This window comes from Nannospalax galili, unplaced genomic scaffold (assembly GCF_000622305.1).
Source record: "Nannospalax galili isolate Female #2095 unplaced genomic scaffold, S.galili_v1.0 scaffold271, whole genome shotgun sequence".
In the NCBI taxonomy this organism is placed as follows: Eukaryota; Metazoa; Chordata; class Mammalia; order Rodentia; family Spalacidae; genus Nannospalax; species Nannospalax galili.
Genome location: NW_008331789.1, coordinates 6748558 through 6771968, shown reverse-complemented (window position 1 = coordinate 6771968; position 23411 = coordinate 6748558). Strand labels below are relative to the sequence as shown.

The window sequence follows — 23411 nt, the reverse complement described above, 5'->3', positions numbered from 1 at the left end:
AAACCAACAGTATCAAAGTACAAAAGAAACTCCAGGGCTTTTTGTAACAGTCCAGACATATAACAAACTTCAGTTATTACCTCTGTCTTTACAAGGAAAATCCTAAACAAAACAAAGATGGACTTCTCTGGATTCTGATCAGAGAACCAAGACTGGACGGCAAATCGCCACCCTGAGCCCTGGAAAGATGGGCAGATCAAAGAGCGTCTCTGCCAAGACCTGCCTCCTTGGAGCAGAAGCCAAGAGAGGAAGTAAAGTAGGAATGTCCAAATAGCAATTCTGGCCATCTACAGAAGGCGCCTCAGGAGCACAGGGACAAACTCTCAGCAGCCCCGTCTTCAAATCACCCCACTTTTATGGGCTTTACCTCCAGGAACTTGAAGAGCAGAGAAAGGCACCTTCATGGTTCTGACATGGAGAAAAAGAAGGCAACCGTTGTGCTATCTACCCAGACTCGCATCCCTTCAAGGAAGGCAAGTTCTCAACTTCTGACTCCTGGGGCCATCTTCTCATTAAGCAGGAGCTTCCTAAATGCTGACATATTTTGATCACAACTTTTCCTTCCTCCATACTTCACCACAGAATCAACAGAACTCCAGTATAAAGCAACCAATGTCAGTTCGATGATGCACAAGGCACATATTACCTAAAAAGGAGTTCTCTGAAATACCTAAGAAGGATGGGAAGAATTAAATAAGGGCACCAGAGGGGTTTGATGCCTCTGTCACCTAAAGCTATAAGCTAAATGCAACATATGCAAGGCCAAAGCAATGGAAAACCTGATGAGAAAGGCCTATTTACTTCAACTCATTATTCAACTTACCTTGCCCATCATTCAATAGAAAATAACTAAGCATTTGTTGTAAAAACTCTTTCCCTGGGGAGTTATAAACAAAGGTCTATCCTTCCAGGCAGGGCACCAAAGACAAACAACTTACCATTTCCACCTAAGTACAACGTAAGGAACTAATGAGTCTTTGGGGCTCACTTACAGAGTATGGGTGAGCCTAAAGTAGCCACACTGCCAGGAAGTCTCACCCCAACACAGATGATGACTTCCCCATAGCCACATAGATGGAATCACCCCCTTCAACTAGGCTTCCTCAGTCTGCATACTCTAGCACTTCCCAAGACCACTAGGCCACCTGTACTCAGGAAAGAATTACAAAAGGCAGGGAGGAGCCAGGTGCAGCTGCCAGAATCTCAGGTGACAGTCCAGTGACCCTCCCTATACTCCACTGTATAAAGAACAGCAATGAGTCAACAGTCAACAAGTCTCTGAGGGCCTCCTGCAAGTAGGAGGAAATGCTCTGCATTTCAAAAGGCAGATTAGGAGAAAAACAAGCAATAGAACTGTGATGGTTTGAATGAAAATGTCCCCCATAGGCTCCAAGTATTTGGACATTCTGTCCCCAGATGGTGGCTGTTTTGGGGGGTTTTAGAAGGTGTGGCTATCCTGGAGGAAGCACGTCACTGGGGGTGGGCTTAGAAAGTTCTTAAGCCTTGCCGGATCTCCAGTCACTCTCTTGCTTCTTGTGCCTGTGTGATGATGCGAGAACTTCGCTTCTGCTGCTCCTGCTCCAGCCACCTCCAGCCACCATGCTCCCCTGCCATGACGGACTGTAATTTCCCTGGAACCATAAGCTCAAATAAACTCTTCCTTCTATAAATTGCTTTGGTTAGTGTTTCTATCACAGCAACAGAAAAGTGACTGATACAAGAACTAATTTCAGATTTAATATAGATTTTACAATTCTAGACAGTGAATTTAAACTGATGATTACCTTAAGGATTACATGGAAAAGATGGACAACATGCAAGAACAGGTAGTCACTATGAACAGAAATATGGAAATTCCAAGGACTAATAAAAGAAATGCTGGATATAAGAAATACTGTAACAGAGATGAGGGATGCCATGGCTGGCACATTAACAAACTGGGCACAGCCTAGAAGAAACATGTGAGCTTAAATACGGGTCAACAGAAACTTCCAAAACTAAAATGAAGAAAGATAATGAATAAAGCAAGACAGAGCATCAAACCCAGTGAGACAACTGCAAGCAACACACTACAGGGATGACCAGAACAGGAAGAGAGACAGAAGTTCAGGACATGTTTGAAGGGGCAATGCCAAGAAATTGCCAAATTAATTTAGACACCACACCATGTATCCAAGTATTTCAAAGGATCGAGAGTCTGCTGGTTAGCTTTGTCAACTTGGTGCAATCTACAATGACCTGGGAAGTGACTCTCAATGAGCGACTGTCTACACTGGGTTGGCCAAAGGACATGTCTGTGGGGACTGTCCCAGCCCATGACAGGCAGCACCATTCCCTAGGCAGGAAGTCCTGACCTGTACAAAGAAATCCAGCTGAGCACAAGCAACCAAGCAATCAGTGCACATGGCTCCTTTCTCTCTGCTTGCCCCTGTAAATGTGCAGTGGGCAGCTGTCTCACACTCCGGAGGCTACTCAGACTTCCCTGCAGAGATGGACTGTGACCAGGAACTGTGAGCTAAAATCCTTCCTCCCCTAAAGTTACTTTTAGTTAGGGTGTTTCATCACAGCAGCAGAAATTAAATGAGAAGCTGAAGTAAGAGAAGCATTAAAATTCTACATGTTGACATACCACATATTTAAATTACACAAAAGACAAATAATCCTGAACGAAGCCAGAAAAGGGGAGGAAGCATGCTACCAATAAGAGGATAGATAAGAACTAGAGAGAAACCAACCAAAACATTTAGTGCTGACAGAAAACAACCAATTTAGAATTCTGTAATAAGGAAATTATCCTTCAGAAGTTTACAAACTTCCCAGAGAAATAAACTCTGAGGGAATTCATACTGAGGAGAGCTGCCCAGGTAATAGTTTACTTGTTTTAGTTTGTTTTACTTTTGATGTATTTTGTTTGCCTGGTTGCTGGGTTGTTTCTTTTTTGTTTGGGGGGGCTTATTTTTTGTTTGTGTTTTTGAGACAAGTCTCACTTTTTGTAGCCAAGGCTAGCCCTAAATTCTTCATTCTCCTGTCTAAAGTCTAGCAAGTGCTGGGATTTGAGGCAGGCATCACCACATCTGGCTTGAAAGAAACAATTTTTTTTAATTGACTGAATATTTTTATCAAGTCCACTACAATTCATCCCCATCCTCCCCACCCCCCTATTCCTTCTCACCTTCATGTATTCTCTTCTTCTCTCTTTTTTCTTTTTACCCACTGTGGTGGTTTGAATGAGAATGCCCCCACTTAGCTCCAAGTATCTGGACACTGGTCCCTAGTTCAAGGAGCTGTTTTGGGAGAGTCATGGAACCATGAGGAGGTGTGGCCATGCTGGAGGAAGCACTTCACTGGGGCAGGCTTTGAGAGTACATAGCTTGCCCAGTTCCTGTCTGGCTCTCTCTGCTTCCTGTTTCTGCCTGAAGATGTGAGCACTTGGCTTTCTGTTCCGGGTGACTGCTGCCAGGCCTCCCCGCCATGATGGATTCTCATTCCTCTGGAGCCTGGAACCGTAAGCCCAATAACCTCTTCTTTTTATAAGCTGCCTTGGTCATGGTGTTTTATCACAGTAACAGAAAAGTAAATAAAACATCCATGGAGTCCACTTACTGCTGCCAGGATGCCCATAGGTATAGGGCCATCTACTGGAGCATGGGTCCCTCAGGGGCCACTTCCCTGAAGAAAACTGACTCCCCCTCACCGGAGTAGTCATCAATTACTAATAGTGCCTCAACTAGGGGTGGGACTTCCCAACCTCAACACACACACACACACACACACACACACACACACAAACACACACACACACTCCTTGTTGAGATTCTGTATCACTTGACCTTGTGGAGGTTTTGTGCATGCAGTCATAGCCACTGTTTGTATGTGCAAATGCCCTGTTGTAAACAGAAAACTGTTTTGCTGTAGTCATTCACTATTTCTGGCTCTTACAATCTTTCTACTCACTCTTCCAAAATGATCCCCGAGACTTAGAAGAAGGGGTGTGACACAGATGTCTTATTTAGGGCTGAGCACTCCACAATTGTTTCTTCCCTACATGTTGAACAATTGTGGATCTCTGTGTTAATCGCCATCTACTTCAAGAATATTCTTTGATCAGGACTGAGAGATGCACTTATCTATGGATACAATGATAAGCCTTTACGCACTGGTTTAATACTATATCCATTTAGCAGAATAATAGCAATGTGTTCTCTCCTATGGCCTGTGACACACCTGGCCTCAGGTTCTTAACCCCAATAACAGTGCCAGGCACAAGTTCTGTCTTGTGGAGTAGGCCTTAAATTCAATCAGAAAGTGTTTGGTTACTACTGTAACATTTGTGCCAGTGTAACACCGGTGGTCAGGGTTCCCAGCCAGGTATGACTAGTGATTACTTTTCTCCCCCAGGAGCATGCAGAGTACCTTCTGGTGCTATAGCTGGAGTTATGAATGCTATGCCAGAAGGGATGAAGCCTCAGGTCAGTACCAGCTTGATTTCTCCATGTCCCATGACTCAAGTATATGGTGTCTTCAGCAATAAGGTCTTACCATCAAGTTCCAAAACGTAACCGAAAGCAATGACAACAATCTGCAGTGTTTGGGAGCCCATGGTAACCTCCTGGCCAACAACTCCAAAAAAGATAACCCACTCCTGGCACTTGCCATTTTACCTGATAGACAATGGTGTCCCCTCATTATAAAGTAACTCCATTTAAACCCTGTATGTATGTATATATTTTAGGAAGCTTCTACAGTAGCTGTGGTGGTTTGAATGAAAATGTCCTCCACAGGCTCCAAGTATTTGGACATTTTGTCCCTAAGTGGTGGAGCTGTTTTGTGAGGTCTTAGAAAGTGTGGCCTTGCTGGAGGAAGCATGTCACTGGGGGTGGGATTAGAGAGTTCTTAAGCCTTGCTAGATTTCCAGTCACTCTCGGCTTTCTGTGCCTGCCTGAAGATGTGAGCACTTAGCTTTCTGCTCCTGCTCCAACCACCTCCTGCCACCATGGCTCCCTGCCATGAAGAACTCTGATTCCTCGAGAACTGTAAGCACAAATAAACTCTTTCTTTTATAATCACAGTAACAGAAAAGTAACTAATAACAGTATATTTCTATTTGACTTTCTCAAAAGTCTTTCTTAAAATATTTCATTTAATTATTTTTATTTTATGTGTATGAGTGTATTGCCTGCATGTATACAAGTGCGCCACCTGTGTCCTACAATGCCCTCAGAGGTCAGAAGAGGGCATCAGATTCCCCTGCAACTGGAGTTACAGATAGCTGTTAGCCTCCATGTGGGTGCTGGGAATCGAACCCAGGACCTCTGCAAGTGCAGTCTCTGAAAAGCAATCAGTGCTCTTAACCACTGAACCATCTCTCCAGCCCCATCAACTTTAGTGTTCGTTGTCTAACTCAGTATTAACTCAACTTTAGTGTTCGTTGTCTAAAAACTCAGAATTCTTTAGTGTTAGTCACCCCCCCATACTCCTGTCACCCCGCCCTTCTTCCACCTCCCACCCCACTTAGCCCTTCTTGCTCCATTATTTCCCACTGTCCTTCCACACCACCTGCATTCCGTCTTCCCTCTCTTAGAAGCGTACAGGCTTTCTGATGTCTATGGGTATTCCAATGTAAATATACATATCCAAGGATGCAAAGCTATTATCCACATATGAAGAGAACTTGCAACATCTGTCTTTCTGGAATATTATTTGGCTGTTAAGAAAAATGAAATTTGCAGGCAAATGAAGCTTAAATAATCAGAGTGAGGTGGCCCAGACCCAGGAAGAAACATTTTAAAAGGTTCTTCAGGAAGAAGGAAAACAATGTCAGACGTTCTGAGAAACACAGAAATGAGTACCATTAAAAAAAAAAAAAGAAAACTCTCAAATAGCCAAGCTAATCATAAACAAAAGAACAAGCTGGAGGTGTCACACTACCTGACTTCAAATTATATTACAAAACTACAGCAATCAAAATAGTATGGCAAAACAGCTTAACTAGTCTTTAAAAAAAATTATTATATCAACTAGTGAGTGAGTTCAAGGGTAACCTGGTTAATTAGTAAGGATCTGTCTCAAAATGAAAAAACGAGCCAGGGCCGTAGCTTAGTAGTAAAGCACCTTCCCATTACTCAAGAAACCTAGGGTGCGATCCCCAGCACATGCATACATGCATACATACATACATACATACATACATACGATTATCAGAGCAGAGAAAAATAACAAGACTCAACTATATGTTTCCTATACTAAATTCAATTTAAATATAAAACCACAGGTTAAAAGGGGCAGAAAAATGTCATTTAATCATTAATGAAAATAAAGTTAGACTCAAATTAATCTCAGACAAAGCTAATTTCAGAATAAAGAAAATTATGAATAATTTCTAGCATAATAAAAAAGTCAGTTCTCCAAGAATACTAATAATCCTCAAGATATATGCTCCCAACAGCAAAGCTTTAAAATATATGAGGCCAAAAGTTATAGAACTGGAAGGAATTCCAAATCCACCAAGTTGCTGTTCTAATTGGAGGCTTAAACACTCTTTTCTCATTAACTGACACATCAAGCAAATAAATTCAGTATGGACAGAGCTGCCCTAACGAATAGTAATCAACTTCAGCTGACACACATTGATGCACACAACGATACAGCCAACAAAGCGGAGCACACTTCCTTCTCAAGCTCTCGGGTGCATTCCCGAAGGCAGACTGCACTCTGAGTCTGACGGCACACCTTAACAAATTCACAAGAAAACTCACACAAAGCATACTCTCAAACTACACTTAAGTTAAACTAGGATTCAAATTAAAATTACTTGATTAAACATTAAATAGCATGCTTCTACATAATACATGAATCAAACAAGTCATAAGAGAACAAACAGAAATACAACCTATCAAAACCAGTAAAGTGCAGCAAATGCAGTACTTAGCCAGGCACGTCTACAATCCCAGAAGTCTGAGGCTGCAGGACTTTGTACTTAAATAAGGTAGGTTAGCATTGAATTACTATGGTTTTCCATTATATGCTCTCTAGAGCAAAGACCAGTAATCTAAGCTCCCACAGCAGGAAAACAGAACAATTTCAGACTAAAACAAGAAAAGGAACTAGAAATAAAAAGTAGAGAAGAAATCAATAAATAGAAAGAGAAAAAAAGGCAATAAAACCAAAGCTGGTTTTTCAAAACGATCAATTAAAGGGAAAAGAAACAAATTAACGGTATCAGAACGAATGAAAAGTCAACAACATTGATATCACACATGTCATTTGATAATACAGGTAAAATGGACCAAATGTTGGAAGACATTCAGTACCAAAACTTTGACTCCAAAAGCCTCTACACATCAGCCTCAGCTCCCTAAAAATCACAACTCTTGAGTAGTTACCTCCGTACGGGCACCTTCAAAGCTGAGTCTCTCTGTACATTAATCAATCCAGAGCCCTTCTGACCCTTTCCAGAAAATTATCAGATCCTTACCAGTCACAAACAAGCACAACTTCCCCAAAATGCAAGAGAGCTGAGCCTCAAGTGAAGTCTGAGGTGACCTCGGCACCTGTGGGATCTACCGTGCATGATGCCGTGGCCATCAAGGGCCCACAGCACTGCTCCTAAGGCCAGACACCACCGGGTGCCATCTAGCTTTCTCTGTCTTGACACCCATGCTGCCTCTCTGCTGCTCTCCTTAATTTAGCCTCTAACTGCTGCTCTCCCTCCCACAGCTCTTCACAGGACCTTTGGGAATCAGATTTCAACTTTTAGAACTGCTTCTTTATTTTAAATTCGTCAATGCCAATTTCCTCTGTTTTTCATGCCTTCACTGTACTTTGTCTTTCCTTCCAATTCCAAGATACTACAGCTTCTCTTTGCAAAGTCCAAAGTTCTTGTATATAAATACAACAAAACGTCACTTTTTATGTAGTAGTTTGTTTTCATCTGTTTCACTTAGCATCAACTAAGCACGAGTTGGCACACCAAATGCACACCAATCTCAAAGTAACAACTGCAGTTTGAAAGCAATGCATTCTGCTGGCAACATTTCATATTCTTTTTTTTTAATATTTTATTTATTATTTTTATTTCATGTGTATGAGTGTTATGACTGCATGTAGGTAAGTGCATCTGTGTTGTGCAATGCCCAAGGAGGACAGAAGAGGCACTAGGATCCCCTGGGACTGGAGTTACGGACAGTTGTTAGCTGCCATGTGGGTGCTGGGATTCAAACCCGGGTCTTCTGCAAGAACAATCAGTGTTCTTAACTGCTGAGCCATCTCTCCAGCCTCCATTTCATATTCTTAATAACTTTTTCCTAGTGATTACCTTTAATTCTTGCTATAATATTTTATTCCCACAATCTCAGTAACTATAAAATATTTCATGATTTTTAAATTTTTTAAGTTAGTTTGTATAAGGGTTTTGCCTCCATGTATGTAAGTGCACCCCTGTTGTGCAATGCCCACAGAGACCAGAAAAGTACATCGTATCCCCTGGAACAGCAGTTATGGATGGTTGTTAGCTGCCATGTGGGTGCTGGGAACTGAATCCAGGTCTTCTTCAAGAAGAGCCAGTGCTCTTTATCACTGAGCCATCTCTCTAGCCCCTTACATAAATTTCTATTCTACCAGGGTGGAAAGGATTGCACAAAAAAAAAAAAAAAAAAATCTATCATTTAAGCGACACTAAACCGAGTACTTAATCTCAAAAATAGTAAGTTCTCTCATTCCCAAAATGCATGTTCCTTTTTTCTTCCTGTCCTGCAAGAGAAACGATCTACTTCAATTTTTAATTATATGCAGTAATTAACTAAAATTATGCAACAGCCATAATACACTACAACATATAAGGAACACCAGTACAAGAAGGCTATAAACACAGCTACAACTTGGCAAATAATCCAGTGAAAAAATTCACAGTAAAAGACAGTGGAAGGTGCCGGGAGTCGAGCCCTGAGAGGTGCTCTCTCTCTCCAGTCTTCATGTATCAAATGCTTCTTTCTGTTGGTAGATAAAAGCAGGTTCACTTGTATGGGGCATCGGTACAAACAGTTGTTGTGTTCCACCTCACAAATGACTACGTTCATCGAGTTTATGCTCAGTGGAGCAGTGTTTGCAAACCACTTAGGTTCCAGGATGGAAAGAGCTACAGAAACGAAACATCTTGTCCTCCTCTGAGCTTTGTCACTAGCCTCTGTGAGCCACAGGTTACAGGGCACTAAACACTACGTACTGTGTGTTTGCTCCCAACCACTAGGAAAAATAGCCTATAACATCTTTCTGAAGACTCCTAGGAATTTTTAACTTAATTTAAAATCCGGGAATTTAACTAGGACATACTTTAATTCTTAGAATTAGTTCCTGTCAAAATATCTCATTAATTCTTTCTGGGGGTCAATTCAATTGGTTTTGACCAACACTATTCAATAGACTGTTGCTCCAGTTTTAACGTTATCATGAGAAAAAGTGAAGAAGATAAAATAATTAATTTTTTTAAAGCCAAGTGAGCTTCCAGCCTTCAAATAGGCTTCCCTCTTGGTATTAAATGGTTTAAAAAAACAGATTCACATGGGCAAAAAAAATTCAATGGCTTAATACCCCAGACTTATATAAGATAATTCTTACACAACAGAAAAGTTAGAAATATGTAAAATAATTCTATATACAATGAATAAGTTAGATGAGTTTATTCAAAATGCTAACTAGCATTAACTTATTAAGTTGATGGCCTTAAAATAGCTTGCCAAAACATTATTTAAGAATGTTTTTGGAGGGGCTGGAGAGATGGCTCAGCAGTTAAGAACTTTGGTTGTTCTTGCAGAAGACCCGGGTTCGAATCCCAGCACCCACATAGCGACTAACAATTGTCTTTAGCTCCAGTCCCAGGGGATCCGACAGCCTCCTTTTGACCAATGCAGGCATTGCATGACATGGGTGCACTTACCTACATGCAGGCAATAGACGCAAACACATAAAAAAAAAATAATTTAAAAAAAAAAAAAAAAAAAGAATGTTTTTGGAAGCTGGAGAGATGACTCAGTGGTTAAGAGCATTAACTGCTCTTGCAGAAGACCCAAGTTTGAGTCCCAGCACCTACATGGTGGGTAACAACGGTCCCATAACTCCAGTTTCAAGGGATCAGATGCCCTCTTCTGACCTCTGTGGGCATTGCATGACATGGGTCCACTTAAATACATGCAGGCAACACACTCATACAAATAAAATAAAAATAAAGTTTTTAAAAAAGGTTCGGCACAGGGGCACAGCTTTAATCCCAGCACTTGAGAGGCAGAGGCAGACAAATCTCTGTGAGATCGAGGCCAGGCTGGTCCGCATAGCGAGTGCCAGGCCAGCTAGGGCTACAGGGAGACCCTGTCTCAAAAAGACCAAAAAAAGAAAGTTTTAAAAAAAGAATGTTTTTATCCTGTACCATGTGTGCTAACGTCCAAAGTATTCATGAAATGGGTAATAGAAAGTATGTACAGCTGTTGAAGTAATATGGACCTACTCTAAAAAAATAATTGTATGATTATAAAATACGAAGTTATTAAATATATCGGAATATGTTTGAGAGCAATGCTTTTAAAAAGTGACATCTTCCCCAGTGCTCATAGTGAACCACTGTTTCCCTGGCTGGGACATACTGTTTACATATATTTCAACAAAATAGTACAGTGGTAAATGCACTTTTGTGTATTTTACATACCATTTAGTTCAGAATTACTGGAAAGCACAAAAATGTTACTGCACTGCCATTCGCGCATGACAATTTCTCTGATCATCTCAGAATTCCCAGTTTCTTAGGATGTTTCTCAGAAACACCATGTAGTATGGCTGTTTAGCACAACAGGGTATGTCCTTGTAACAGTCGCAGAAATTGTGAAGAATAAACTGCATAAGACATCCGCAAAAGTAGTCAACATGCACCACCAATTTAATGATAGTTACATGTTATTAATGTACTAAATTCCACTGATTACAGATCTGAGAATAGTTAACTTATATTTTGCGACTTTCACATAAGTAGTGATTTTTTTATATGACACTAACAAATTTTTAATAATTTAGATAACTTATATGATTTTTAAAATTTTATCTATTTTTATTTTATGTATATAAGTGGTTTGCCTACATGTATTTAAATGCACCACATGCATGCAATGTGCCGGAAAAGGACATCAGGTCCCCTGAACTGGCAGTTACAGATTCTTGTTAAGCACCATTGTGGCTGCTGGGAACTGAACCTGGGTGCTCTGTAAGAGCAGCCAGTACTCTTAACCGCTGAGCCATCTCTCCGGGCCCTAAATCTAACCAGTTTAATAATAATTTAAAAAAAAAAAATTAAAGGACTACGGATATAGTTTAGCAGTAAGGTTTTTGGCTAGTATGTGTAAGGCCCTGGGTCTGATCCCCAGCACCACAGAGGAAAAACTAAAACTGCCAAAGAAAAAATTCACAAAACTCAGAGATAAACCTTTAAAAAATGAATGGGAGGCTAGGTATGGTAGTAAACACCTTTAATTCCAGCACTTGGAGGCATAGGGAAGCAGATCTCTGTGAGACTAATGCCAGCCTGGTCTGTATAGCAAGTTCCAGGCCAGCTAGGGCTATAAGGTGACCCTGTCTCCCTTTCTCAAAAAAAAAAAAAAAAAGAAAAGGAGAGAAAGAGAAAAAAAGAATGTGCATAAAGCTATCAAGTCATATAATCTGAAGCGTAAAGGTTAAACTAGCAGAAAGATTTTGCAGAAGAAAAAGAATGATGTAAAAAAGACAGAGTCAAATATAATGGAAAAGAAGCCTCTAAGGCACTGAATACACGATTGAGAACCATGTTGGTTTCATTTATAGTTCTCAATATTTTATAGAATAAATTAGATTCTATTTTCCATGGTATTTCCTAAGAGCCGATTTTGATCAAGTAGAGTCCTGTTTCTAGCCTACAGATTCATGTTTTATAAGAAACAGATTCACTTAACCAAATTATACTTCTCATACTGAATACATAAAAGTTCCAATACAGAACTACAAACATTTGGAGTATTATCCTCATGTCTCATGACGTAAAGGTACAAACTAAAACTGGAAACAAAAGCAGAAATAAATTAACACATAAACAGGGCCTGTGTACCAGGTAGGTGCCACAGACCTCATTTCCAATGGCATATGTATGTTACTTCATTAGACAATGGCATTCAATGGAATGATCTATTTCCTAGTCTCTGACAATAAACAAAAAGCAAGCTGCAAAGCATTAAAAAGCCAGTTATTCTTCACTGAACATGGGAAATAATTTCTAAAGTATTTTGCTAGCATATACATTTTTCTTCTTTATGATTTTATTTAAAAACATGAATTATAGCCAGGCATAGTGGTTTAACTGTAATGTTAGTACTTGGAAGACTGAGGGAGAAAGACTACTGTGAGTTTGAAGCCAGCCTGGACTAAACAGTGAGTTCCAGGCCAGCCTGAGTCACAGAATTAGACCCAATCTCAAAAAAAAAAACAAGAACATATATTATAAATTATATTCATTACGAGCTCAAATTATCAAAAAAAAATTTTAGGCATATATTCAGGCGACTATACAATTTTCTTCTGAAGTAAAGAATTATCACATATTAAACTAATGTGTGCATCACACACATAATCACATCTACCTTTCTGATGCAAAAGATGTTCTATTAGTCTGAATTATAATTATTTAGTAGACCAATATATAGGCCAAAAAGGCAGACATACGAATATTTGTCTTCAGTTTCTTGAAACTAAATTTCCCCTCCTGTTTTTCACTCAGTTTATATGACATCAGTCATCAGAGCCAAACCACTGCACTCAGTCAACAAATGACAACTGTAGTTAGTAAAATAAGTATTATATGAAAGCTTCCAAGAGTTTTCCAATTCCCAACAAATCATTCCAAACAATCTGGGAAGGAGGAAACCAAAGCACTAGTACATGAGAAATTGGTTCAGATTTAAAAAAAAAAAATCATACTAGAATGTGTGTATGTGATGTGTGCCTGTGCGCTTTTGTAAAGACAGTACTTAACCTATTTGAATAATCATAGAATTCATGTCTTACCTGTGCTCCATAGATATATTTATCCAACATCTTTCCACCTATTGTCTGTCCTCCTATATCCCAAACTTGAAGAGTCACATTCAAATTTCCTAAAATATAAAAATAAGAATACAAAAGAGTAACAATCTAACATATGAACAGTTTCATAGAATACTAAGTAACAATGATAAATTCTGACACCAATTTGTATTTTATTCTGAAAATTCACATGGTCAGATATTTAAATCTGAAAACAGTGTTGTCAAACAAATCATAGTAGGGAAACTTTAGTCCATATTTCCATGGAAATACATTTATAATTTCCTTCAGTATAAAATAAAATACATTTTGATTTATAAACTTAAGCCTTAACAAAAATATTCTCAGAGAACAGATCAATATAAAGTACATATACACTAAGAAAAATACTTGAAAAATGGAAGCTTGATAGATTAATGCACCCGAATACAAATATAAATTTCATAGTTGGCTCTAAATTCCATGAGTTCTAAAACTCACAGAACAACAGACTATAGAAATGACCCAAAGCTGTCAACATTCAGAGGACAAGAGACTTCAGGGTGGTCAGCCCTAAATGAGACATCTACGTCACCCCCCACACAGCTCAGGGATCATCTTGGAAGAGGGGTGGTAAGATTGCAAGAGCTGGAGCAGTAAATGCCTGCAGAGTCACAGTGCTGTCCACACAACAGGAGAGCTGCAGCACAGACTCACAGCAGTTCTGGCTGTGTGCACAAGACCTGTACAAGCACAAGCCAGATAAAAGCCCAGCCTGGAGAGGGAGGGGGCTGGGAGTCCCACAGAGGCTGTAGTCAGTTTTCTTTAAGTGGCCCTGGCAAGCCAAGACAGACAGCACAATTGGAAGGAAACAAGCAAAGAGCACATGAAGATGGGGGTAAGAAAGGTAAGGTGGACTGGGGAGGAGCTGGGGGAGGAGTGAAGAGGGAACATGATAAAAATACATGAAATTCTCAAAGAATAAAAATATTTTTAAGTGCTGCTGGACATGGTGGCACAGACTTTTAATTCCAACATTCAGAATGCAGAGGCAGGCAGATCTCAGTGAGTTCAAGGCCAGCCTGGTCTACATAGAAAGATTGAGGCCAGCTGGGGCTACAGGGAGACCCTGTCTCAAAAAGACCAAAAAAAAAAAAAAAACAATTTAAATGCACCCATAAATTTCAACTCCAATGAATCTTTAATTTGAATGTCAGCTATTGCAATAGTGAACATAAGCAAAATGTGCATGTTTTCATACTTAGCCTCTAAAATACACATTTGATAGTCCAGCCCTATTCACAACCCACACAGACCAAGTACATTTCTGAACTTCATGATGCGTACTTGTTCAAAACATGAAGACTGAAACAAATTATTTGTGCTTTGAAGCCTTCACAGAATACAGTCTAATCAATGCTTTTCCCATAATAGGCATTATAAAAGCACCCTAACACTAAAAAATCAGTATCTGAGGATCGTTTATGCGTTTTGCAAAATAGATGAAACAAAAATGTATAAATAAGGTCCTCTCTCTTATCATTACAACTAATTATTAAACTACCAAAGTCAAAGACTGTGCCTGGTATGCATTTTAGTTTAACATTTCAAACATTTTCCTCACCAAATTATGCAGTTTTCTCCAGTCTCACTTGGCACCTTCTTAATGATTTGCAAATTAGGAAAATTTTAAATAAAAGCTTAGAAACGGAAAGAATGATCTCTCTTCAGAAACAAAAAGGACTGTAAAGACAAATTTTTAAAGCGTATAAAACACTAAAATCAGAGAATGACGGTTACACTGTTTTTACTACACAAGCAAAAAGTGTGTCCCTGGATTACCACCAAAGTTTTCACTTTTAATCTTTCCATTATCTGGCTGTGGATCTGTTCCATCTGCCACAGTGTGCAGCTTTCCTGGGGGAATTTCCGTTAGCACTGAGGAGGGCTACTGAAGTTTATCACCAGCATTACTGCCACACACACGGCTTGAATGCTAAGAGTAATGACCGAACTGGTCTTAAAGCCCTATGAATTTGAAAACCTCAAGGTCACAGACTAAGTAAGACTTGTCTAACAACTTGTATAAATCCTGTTTCTTAAAAATCTAAATTTTGTGAAATCTGAAGCTGAACTCATTCTCCTCTAACACCATCTCATATTAATCAGTGAGGAAGGGCAGCCGTCACCAGAGGGCTAAGCTTCAGAGGCAAAGCCCCGTAGCTATACAGGCAGGAGTCTATCATTTTACCTGCGAAAATCTCTACAGTCCTTAGTTTCCAACAAGACAGTGCTTACAAATAGCAGTTCTCACAGAGTAAGAGTTCATTCACCACTTAATAATTATTAAAAGATATTTAATCTCATTTCTTCGAGGCCCAACGACTCCTACTCCTTAACCTTACATCAAAATGTCAGTTTTTTCCCTCCTCTCTTCCTTTACATTTTGAAACTCAGAGCCTCTCTGATCAGACACGAATACTTCCACTTTACCCCGAGGAACACATGCCACTGCGTGTTTCCAAAGTCTGGTGACAGTCCTTCCTGGTCCCTGGCTCACACACTCAGCTGTCTCTCATCTGGACTTACATTCATGTACTGAGGGTGCTTTCTAAAATCTTTACCTTTCCAAAAAAATAGTTTTTATTATTTGCTCATTTTTTTTCCCTTAAGATACAGATTCCAGCGACTCAGAAGTAAAAATTCCACTGGAATTATCAGTAATGCATACTCTGCTAGAATATTAGCAAAAGTAAATAAATACCACTTACATCATCAACAAGTAATATTAACTTTAGTTATTTCTTACGCATAGAAATATATTTTAACTTCTACATTTGAATTTTATGCTTACTAATACACAGAAGAAAAAATAAAATGGGGACTCTATTAAAGGAACAAAAACATAAAGATGTGATTCAAAATGATTTTCATTTACATTTTTGCACGCAAACATCATGATACCCATTGTATCTTCAAGGTGATATAAAGCCATAGAACATTCAAATAATCAATGTAATATTTTTAAGTAGAAAAATACATCTAAAGCAAATTTCTAATAAATAAAACACACTAGGACATTATCAGCAATCTATTCTCAAATGTAGATTGCTACAAAATTTCTGCTCCTCTGTAAGAAACGACATGTAACTAGGAAAAAAAATAAAGTGGCAAAATACAGGTAAGTTATGTGTGATATGAGTCAAAACCACCAGAAGGATTTAACAGTGACCTTGTAAAAGTACACTTGGTGCTTTGGTTAACCTTACTTAAAGTGCTGCATAGTCAGGATGGAATTAAAAACACAAGACTGCCCACTTCTTGTGCTAAAGACTTAGAAATCCTTTTCACAGTAGAACGCTGTTTACTGGACTGTACCCACAGCTTCCTGAAAGTATTTTGACTAAGGTTCTTAAGAAGCTCTATCAGCAGAATCTCTGACTAACAGATACACTATTTTAAGCAGCAAAACCTGCACAGTGGTTGCATCCAGACTATACAGCATACCGGATCATGAAATACACTAAAATGGGTGAGTGTTTGCAAAGGAATGGCCTTGAAAACATGCAAGAAGAAAATGTGAATCGATGGACAGGAGGCTTACAGCCTTAACAATATGACTTACCAGGAGGCAAAACTAGTGACAAATATTAGATTTACACTGTGCTCTATTACCATAAATGTTTTAGGTTAGCAAACAGTACAAATACTAATGATCTTACATTTAACATTATCATAAAGTGAAATTAGGGTTAAATATGTAAAGTGTGACAGCCTATGAATCTCACAATTTATTCATCTTGTTTCTTAACATGCCTAAAAATCAAATATACTAAATCAATGTTTTCATACTAAAATTTCTGTGATAATTTGAGTCCATTAAGTAGCACAAAACTGCCTTCTAAAAATACAGAATTATTTTTCTGAAACTGCTCACCAGACTGTATCAGGAAAATTAAAATATATATTAAGAGTATACATTTCCTAATGCCATTTTTAACCTAAATACTTTCTATGTATAAAAATAGAGTTATAAAATTGGATTTCAGAAATACCAACCATGTTTTATAAAACAATCACAATTTTCAAATTGGTAATGATGCAATAGGTCAAAATCACCATAAAATGGCCCAAACTAGCCTTTCTTTATATTTGAGTAAGTTTTGTTCCTTTAAGGCTTTCAACTAAAAAAATTAGAAAATTTAAACAGAATTAATGCGATAATAAATTGGTGCCTTGACTAATTAATCATCCAAACAAAACAACTGAAAACAAAATAGTATAGTGTGGCCTTCTGGACACACCTAGCATCTCTGAAGCAAACTACTGCACAAAGACAGTTTCGGTGCATGTGTTAGAATTTGTGCATGAACTCTGCTAAGTTAGTACTGTAGTGTGTAACTAAAATGATACTTTCAGTTCTGAATACCCTAAAAGAAAGATGAAACGAAGTATGCATAAGTTTCTCATTAACCCTCTTTCTGAACAATAACTGAGTAACAGAAAGTTAGAAATTTGTTTTTTTCTCATGCTGTACTAACTAATCCATTTTTCCTTAAGAGCTGAACACAGGGCATCTCAAAACCTAATAGAGAATACTGGTAAGGAGATAAAAAGAATACCTCCAATTCCCAAAAGCTTTCGTGAGCTGCTCTATAGCTTTCCTAGTGGGTTGCCAATAGATGGGAACACTGGGGAGGGTAATGTGTTTCAGCAACACTAAAACTGATCAGTTACATCCCAGTGCATTACTGGACATGACATTTGCAACCACTTTATTCAAATGTGTTTCCTCACAGATAGGGTAGAATAAAGTCAATCAAGATAAACTACTTTTAATAAAATACTTTAAATATCATTTACCCACTGAGGTTGAATAGACAGAACATTTTAAAGCCCCAATTGTTGAGAAACTAACTTAAAACATAAACCACTCTTTTTGTGTTATTATTTCCCTGAATTTCCCATAAAATGTGCTGCAACTGGCATCTACAGAGTTTCTTTGCATGGTGAACTGAAACATCTTGAATGCACAAACTGTATTTTTATGAGTGCCTAGGGACCCTAAATTTTAGTGGTCTATTAAATGCCAGCAATTTCATGCTGCCTTACATAAAACAGCATTCACATATTAGAACACAGAAGCTGCAGAGGTATATTATACATCTGCTCCACCTTCCAAACAAAAAACTAAAGCAGAAGCTAATCAAAGTAAGTTCTTTAAAAAATCCTTCCCAATCTTTTCACATCTAGTTAATATAGTATCTGCCAACAAATGTACAGCATTTGATTTTTATAAGCCTTTCAAAATTTTATAAGCAACTATTGTCTATCAAAAAAATATATATATATATATAGTTGCCAGAAACAGTAGCAAAAAGGGGAATGTGAAGACTTCTTACCCCCGTAGATAATATGCCCTCATAGTAGATGCTGATGAAAGTTAACTTCCCTAGGAAAATTTACTGGTTTCATTTACCTCCATCAAGAAGCAGCTCTGACATTTCTTTTAGAGTTCCCTGCCATAAGCTTCATTCTTCGTTCTCTAAGGTTTCTACAACCGTCTGTGTTGATATTTTGTAGTCTCTTACCTGGCAAGGTTATCCTTCTCAAAAAGAAATCCAGTCCTATAGTCTGTTTGTACTGCTTCCCAAAAGTTTCTTGAGCAAAACACGTAGCTAAGGAAGTCTAAAAAAAATTGATGCACAGAAGAGCAAAATTAATTTATTTGTTTGAAAATTTAAACATAAGACCACTACAAAACTGAAGTAATCTGAGCATACTCCAATTAATTGAAGAAAACCGTCTTTAGCAACTCCAACCAGTCACAAGGGAGGGAAGGACTCACTCAGCAGGCCAACTGCATTTGCTCTCAGCCAGCAGTGGAACCCGGGTGATTTAATCAGCTAGATTTCTTTAAGTGCCCTGATTATCAAGCAAGTGCTTTTTCCTAGATGGAAATTAGAATTTAAGAATTATAAATGGAAAAAGTAAAGCAAGAAGATGAGTTAGGATCTGAACTTTATAATGTCTTAAGTTTCACTTCTAAAGTTACATGTTCCAAGGGTGGTGGTACCATCAGTAACAATAAGCACTAATTAAGAGAAATCTGCTTGTAGAATTTCTTTTTTCTATAATAAAAAGCTGTCTTAATTTTTCTCTATACTGAAGATATTAAATGAAGATAATTATATAGTCACTATGATAATGTATACCATTTAAATAAAGAAGTTAGTATTTTCAAATTAACAGGAAGCAGGAAAAATAAGTATTTTCTATTCAAAGAAAATGCTTTACAAGTCAAAATAGTAAAACTATAACAAATATTCATGTACTTTTTAAATAAAAGCTCATTCAAGGACCCTGGGGCTTTCTTTCAGAGTACCATTTCTTACCAAAGCACAAGACTAAACCTTGCAGTAACAACTGAAATAACTCAAAAACTCAGACTTAGGCATTTCAAACGTACTGCTCTTACTTAATAACCTACATAAAAAGGGAAAAGATCTTCAACCCTGTGTCAAGACAGACTGTCAAATTTAAGGGAAAATAACTTTTTTCGTTTTAAAAGTTAAAGATAGACTTTCTTAAAATAATGGAAACTAAGATAAAGCTTCCAAGATAGCTCCTTATAGTTAGTTATGATTAAATACAGCAGTTCTAAAGTACACTTTGCCAAACTTCAATTTCTTTTAGCAAGGTAAATTAAATTCCTTTTATACAGGACCATTACTTTTCACACAGATGAGAATCTGCACACTCCGACTCCATTTTTTAAATATTCCAATAAGTGTCATGAAGTTCTAAGACATTTCATCAGGTATTCAGCCAGCACTTCGACACAAAAGGTGTTCAACTGCACATTTGGAAATAAGCTCACTAGACATTCAATCTTTGAAGAGTGTTAACAGTATCAAAACTAAGAAATCAGAATACAAGAGGGAATAGTTCCTTTTTAAAGACATTTTGGTTTTCAGTTAGCCTTAATTATCCCATCAAGCTTGTCAAGTGTAGCGCACAAAATCAACTATGAAGAGGCTGAGAGATCTAGAGGAAAATACCACTACTTACACTATTGCAAGGATTTCAAATATTTAACATATGAATGGTCAAAATACTTGAAAGTCAAGGATAAATATGGCACACATCATATCAGCACAATGTCATCTGCGGTGTTTTTTTCACTTTCACTTAAGATTCTCAAATTTTAATAGTTTTTAATATTAACAGTCAGAAAAGGACACGTGTGACCTGGAAACAGAAAAGCACAAGGAAAGGAAATAGAAACAAGAAAGCAAATGTTGTTTGAAAAAATGCCAAAATGAAACTTCATACTTGGTATACTAATCAAAAATATATATTCAGAAAACTTCTGAGTAAAGTTCTTTCCTTGAAATGGGATTTCCAGGTTTTTAAAGCCCTCCCCTGAAACATTTGAGGCAAACATAAAGCCTCAAAAATCATAGTATTTTCAAGAGAAATAGAGCAATAAACTGTCAAATGTCTGGGTCATGGGCCACACACAGAGTGTGACTGTAAGCTCTTATCTCACTGATGCTTTGCTATAAAAATGACAGGGAGAAGCAACTGGACCTGGGGGAGGCACTTCCTTCCTTTCCAGTTTTCTACACTTTGAGTCATCTTTCATATTCAATAATTTCTCAAAAGTTACTATATACATACACTTCCTAAATAAAGTGAACAAGCAGCTACCATATCTGCAACACTTATTGTTGATGTGTGAATATACAAGGGGTGTTTGAGGGGGTTGAAAACGTCTAACATTTTTTTTAATCAAACTGTATGTTTACTAACACTGAAATGATACCAAAAAAGGATATCCCACCTCAAAAAATCTTAAGAGAATATGCAATTAAAGTGAAAGTATGAAACAGAAAAGAAAAACACAGGCTCCTGGAGGGTGGGGCTAAACTGCTCTAGAGACATCACATCACCCCTAAGCAGCTCTGCTCAGATCACCGTCAGTGATATAAAGATGCTCAGAGCTCAAACACTAGAGAAATGGCCAAGAATTAAATGAGGGTAAAATAAGAAAGAAAAGCAGTGGTGTTCAGAAAAGGACAGTAAAAGAGAGGGAGAGTCAACAATCTGAAAGCTGGATAGAGAACGGACCACTCACTGCCTGCTGTAGTAACAATGAAGTCACAAGATTCCTTTCCGGAAATTTCTGGCAGGAAAATCTATTACAATCTTAAAATACATTAGTCAAGAGAATAAAGACTAGGTCAGAGCCTCACTCCCACTCTCTGAAGCAGAATGACAGTCCTAACTTAGCAATATGGAACAGAAAAAAGTGGTTCTTTGTCCAGCCCCAGACAGAGCTTTAAACAGAGGGCAAAACCATTTCAGCAAATCAGCAAGGAAAGCAAATTAATGTATGATTGCCTAAATCTTTAAAACCTAGACACAAAACTATGGATAAACTTCAGCATGTAGTGAATTAATATCAACAAATAAGCAAAACTTTAAAGAAATTTACTATGCACAATTTGGGAGTTTTAACTAGTGTCATCATTTTAATGAAAAGTAAACTCAGCTATTAATTGAATGCAATAGAATTTAAGAAACAAAAACATGTGGCCTACAAAAGAAAAAAATCTAAGTGATGAAAAAACTGAAAATCAATTTAACTTTTGTTGAATAAAAGTGTTAGAATCGGTGCTTATTTGCAATAATTTGCTTATTCAGAAAGTTTAAGCGCACAATATTTGATATAATTCTGAAAGTGACCCCAAGTTCTTTTCTTTCCTCAAAAATGTGATCACATTAAACTGTTTTCCTCGGAATAAAGCTCGACAATCAACTATCCAAGGAAGGATTGGCAGAAGACTCCAAATTCTGCAGAGGAATGCAACCGTCCCTAGGGGCCCTAGAAACCCAAATTTCAGAACTAGGGCAGAGGCTTCTGCAGTGCTTCCTTCCGGGTCCAAAGAGAGCGACGAAGGCTTTGGCTGGGGGAAGGCAACAAACTATTTAGCCACCTCTTTCCCAGAGTGGTGCTTTTGACAGAAGCGACAGGTGGGAAGACATGGGGAAAAGCCGCAGCGCTTATCCTAGGGACCGGCTCCGAGAGCAGGTACCATTTTAGGGCCTAGGGGGAAGGGGGACCAAGTGCCTGCGGTACTCTCCCAGGCGCGCACGCTTGTTCATGGATCCGGCGCATCAAGGCCAGTTTTGAAGACTGAGCATCCCGCGCGCCTCAGCATCCTGCCCACCGCAGGCGGGGTGCTCCGTCAGTACCTGCAGAGTGCACGTGGGACTGAGAGGTGCTGGGAACCGAGTGGAGGAGGCGTGGCCCTAGAGCAGCAGCCCAAGGTGCAGGGCGCAGGGTACAGGGTGCTCGCCGGCCGTGCGCGGTCCGGGTGTTCGCAGAGGCTGCGGGGAAGGCGTCGGGCATGCGCACGAGGCCGAGGCCGAGGCCGAGGCCAAGCCTGGGAGGGCAAGAGGGCGGAGGAGGCCCCGGCGCTCGACAGCTCTCGGCGGCCCCACCCCCGGCCCCGCGACCCCGCGGCAGGAAGGCGGGCAGCTGCGGACGCCGGGCCCGCTCGAAGACTGACCTTCCCGGAGGTGCCGTCCCCCAGCACGACGATTTTCAGTTGCCGGTCCTGGCTCTCCTCCTCGGAGTCTGACATGGTGTCCCGGGAAGCTGGCCCGCCCCCGCGGGGGAGGACGGGAAGGATGAGGCCGCCGGGGGGCGGGGGAGAGGAGACCGGCTGGCTGCGCGGGCAGGACCCCCGCGGACCCCCGGCGTCTCCGCAGCCCTGCAGGGAGCCGGGGAGAATCACCCGCCGGCCGCCATCTTGCCCGCTTCCCCACCCTCGCGAGGCCCCGCCCCCTTGCGCGCGTCGGCGGCATGCCCCGCCCCTGTGCGGCACGTGGGGGCACCCCCCTCCCCCCAGCTCCCACCATGGCCCTGCGATGGGGGAGAGCGGGGGACGCGGGCCGAGCGCTGCGCGGCCGGAAGAAGAAAGGCGGTGTGCCGCCGCATCACCGGGGCAGCCGTGGGCCCAGGAGGAGCGCTCTGGCAGTTCGTCCATCTTCCTGTTTCCGTCCCGTCTGAGAAGATCCCTCAAGAGAATGGTTTGGTCTGTGTAAGGGCGGGGAAGGAGGGGAAGTCCCCGCTGGTTGCCATGGAAGCCAGGCGTCCAGGGAGCGGTGAGGGGGTGGGGCCTGTCTCTGGGCAGCGGAATGCGCTTGGGGCTGCGCGCGCATCTCGCCTCCTAGCTGCGGAACGGAAGACGCTGTTAGGTGGAGGCATGAGTGGTTGCTAAGGCCGCGCGGAGTTGGGGAGGAAGGGTAGGGACGGGGGAGTTTGGGGGTTTGGA

At 39.9% G+C, this 23411-nt stretch overlaps 1 protein-coding gene across 2 annotated transcripts in view; it reads right to left on the bottom strand.

Moving 5' to 3' along the window:
* Rab28 (RAB28, member RAS oncogene family) overlaps positions 1-22922 on the bottom strand; it is an 83315-nt gene extending 60393 nt beyond the window's left edge. The window contains exons 1-3 of one of the 2 annotated variants that reach the window (XM_008826892.2): positions 22644-22922; positions 18657-18753; positions 13069-13157 (exon numbers count right to left, since the gene is read on the bottom strand). In XM_008826892.2, the coding sequence (XP_008825114.1) occupies positions 13069-13157; positions 18657-18753; positions 22644-22718 (261 nt within the window). In that variant the 5' untranslated portion in view covers positions 22719-22922. The remainder of the gene's footprint in view (positions 1-13068; positions 13158-18656; positions 18754-22643) is intronic. The other variant, XM_008826891.2, reaches the window with a different exon arrangement.
* Positions 22923-23411: the final 489 nt, after the last annotated feature.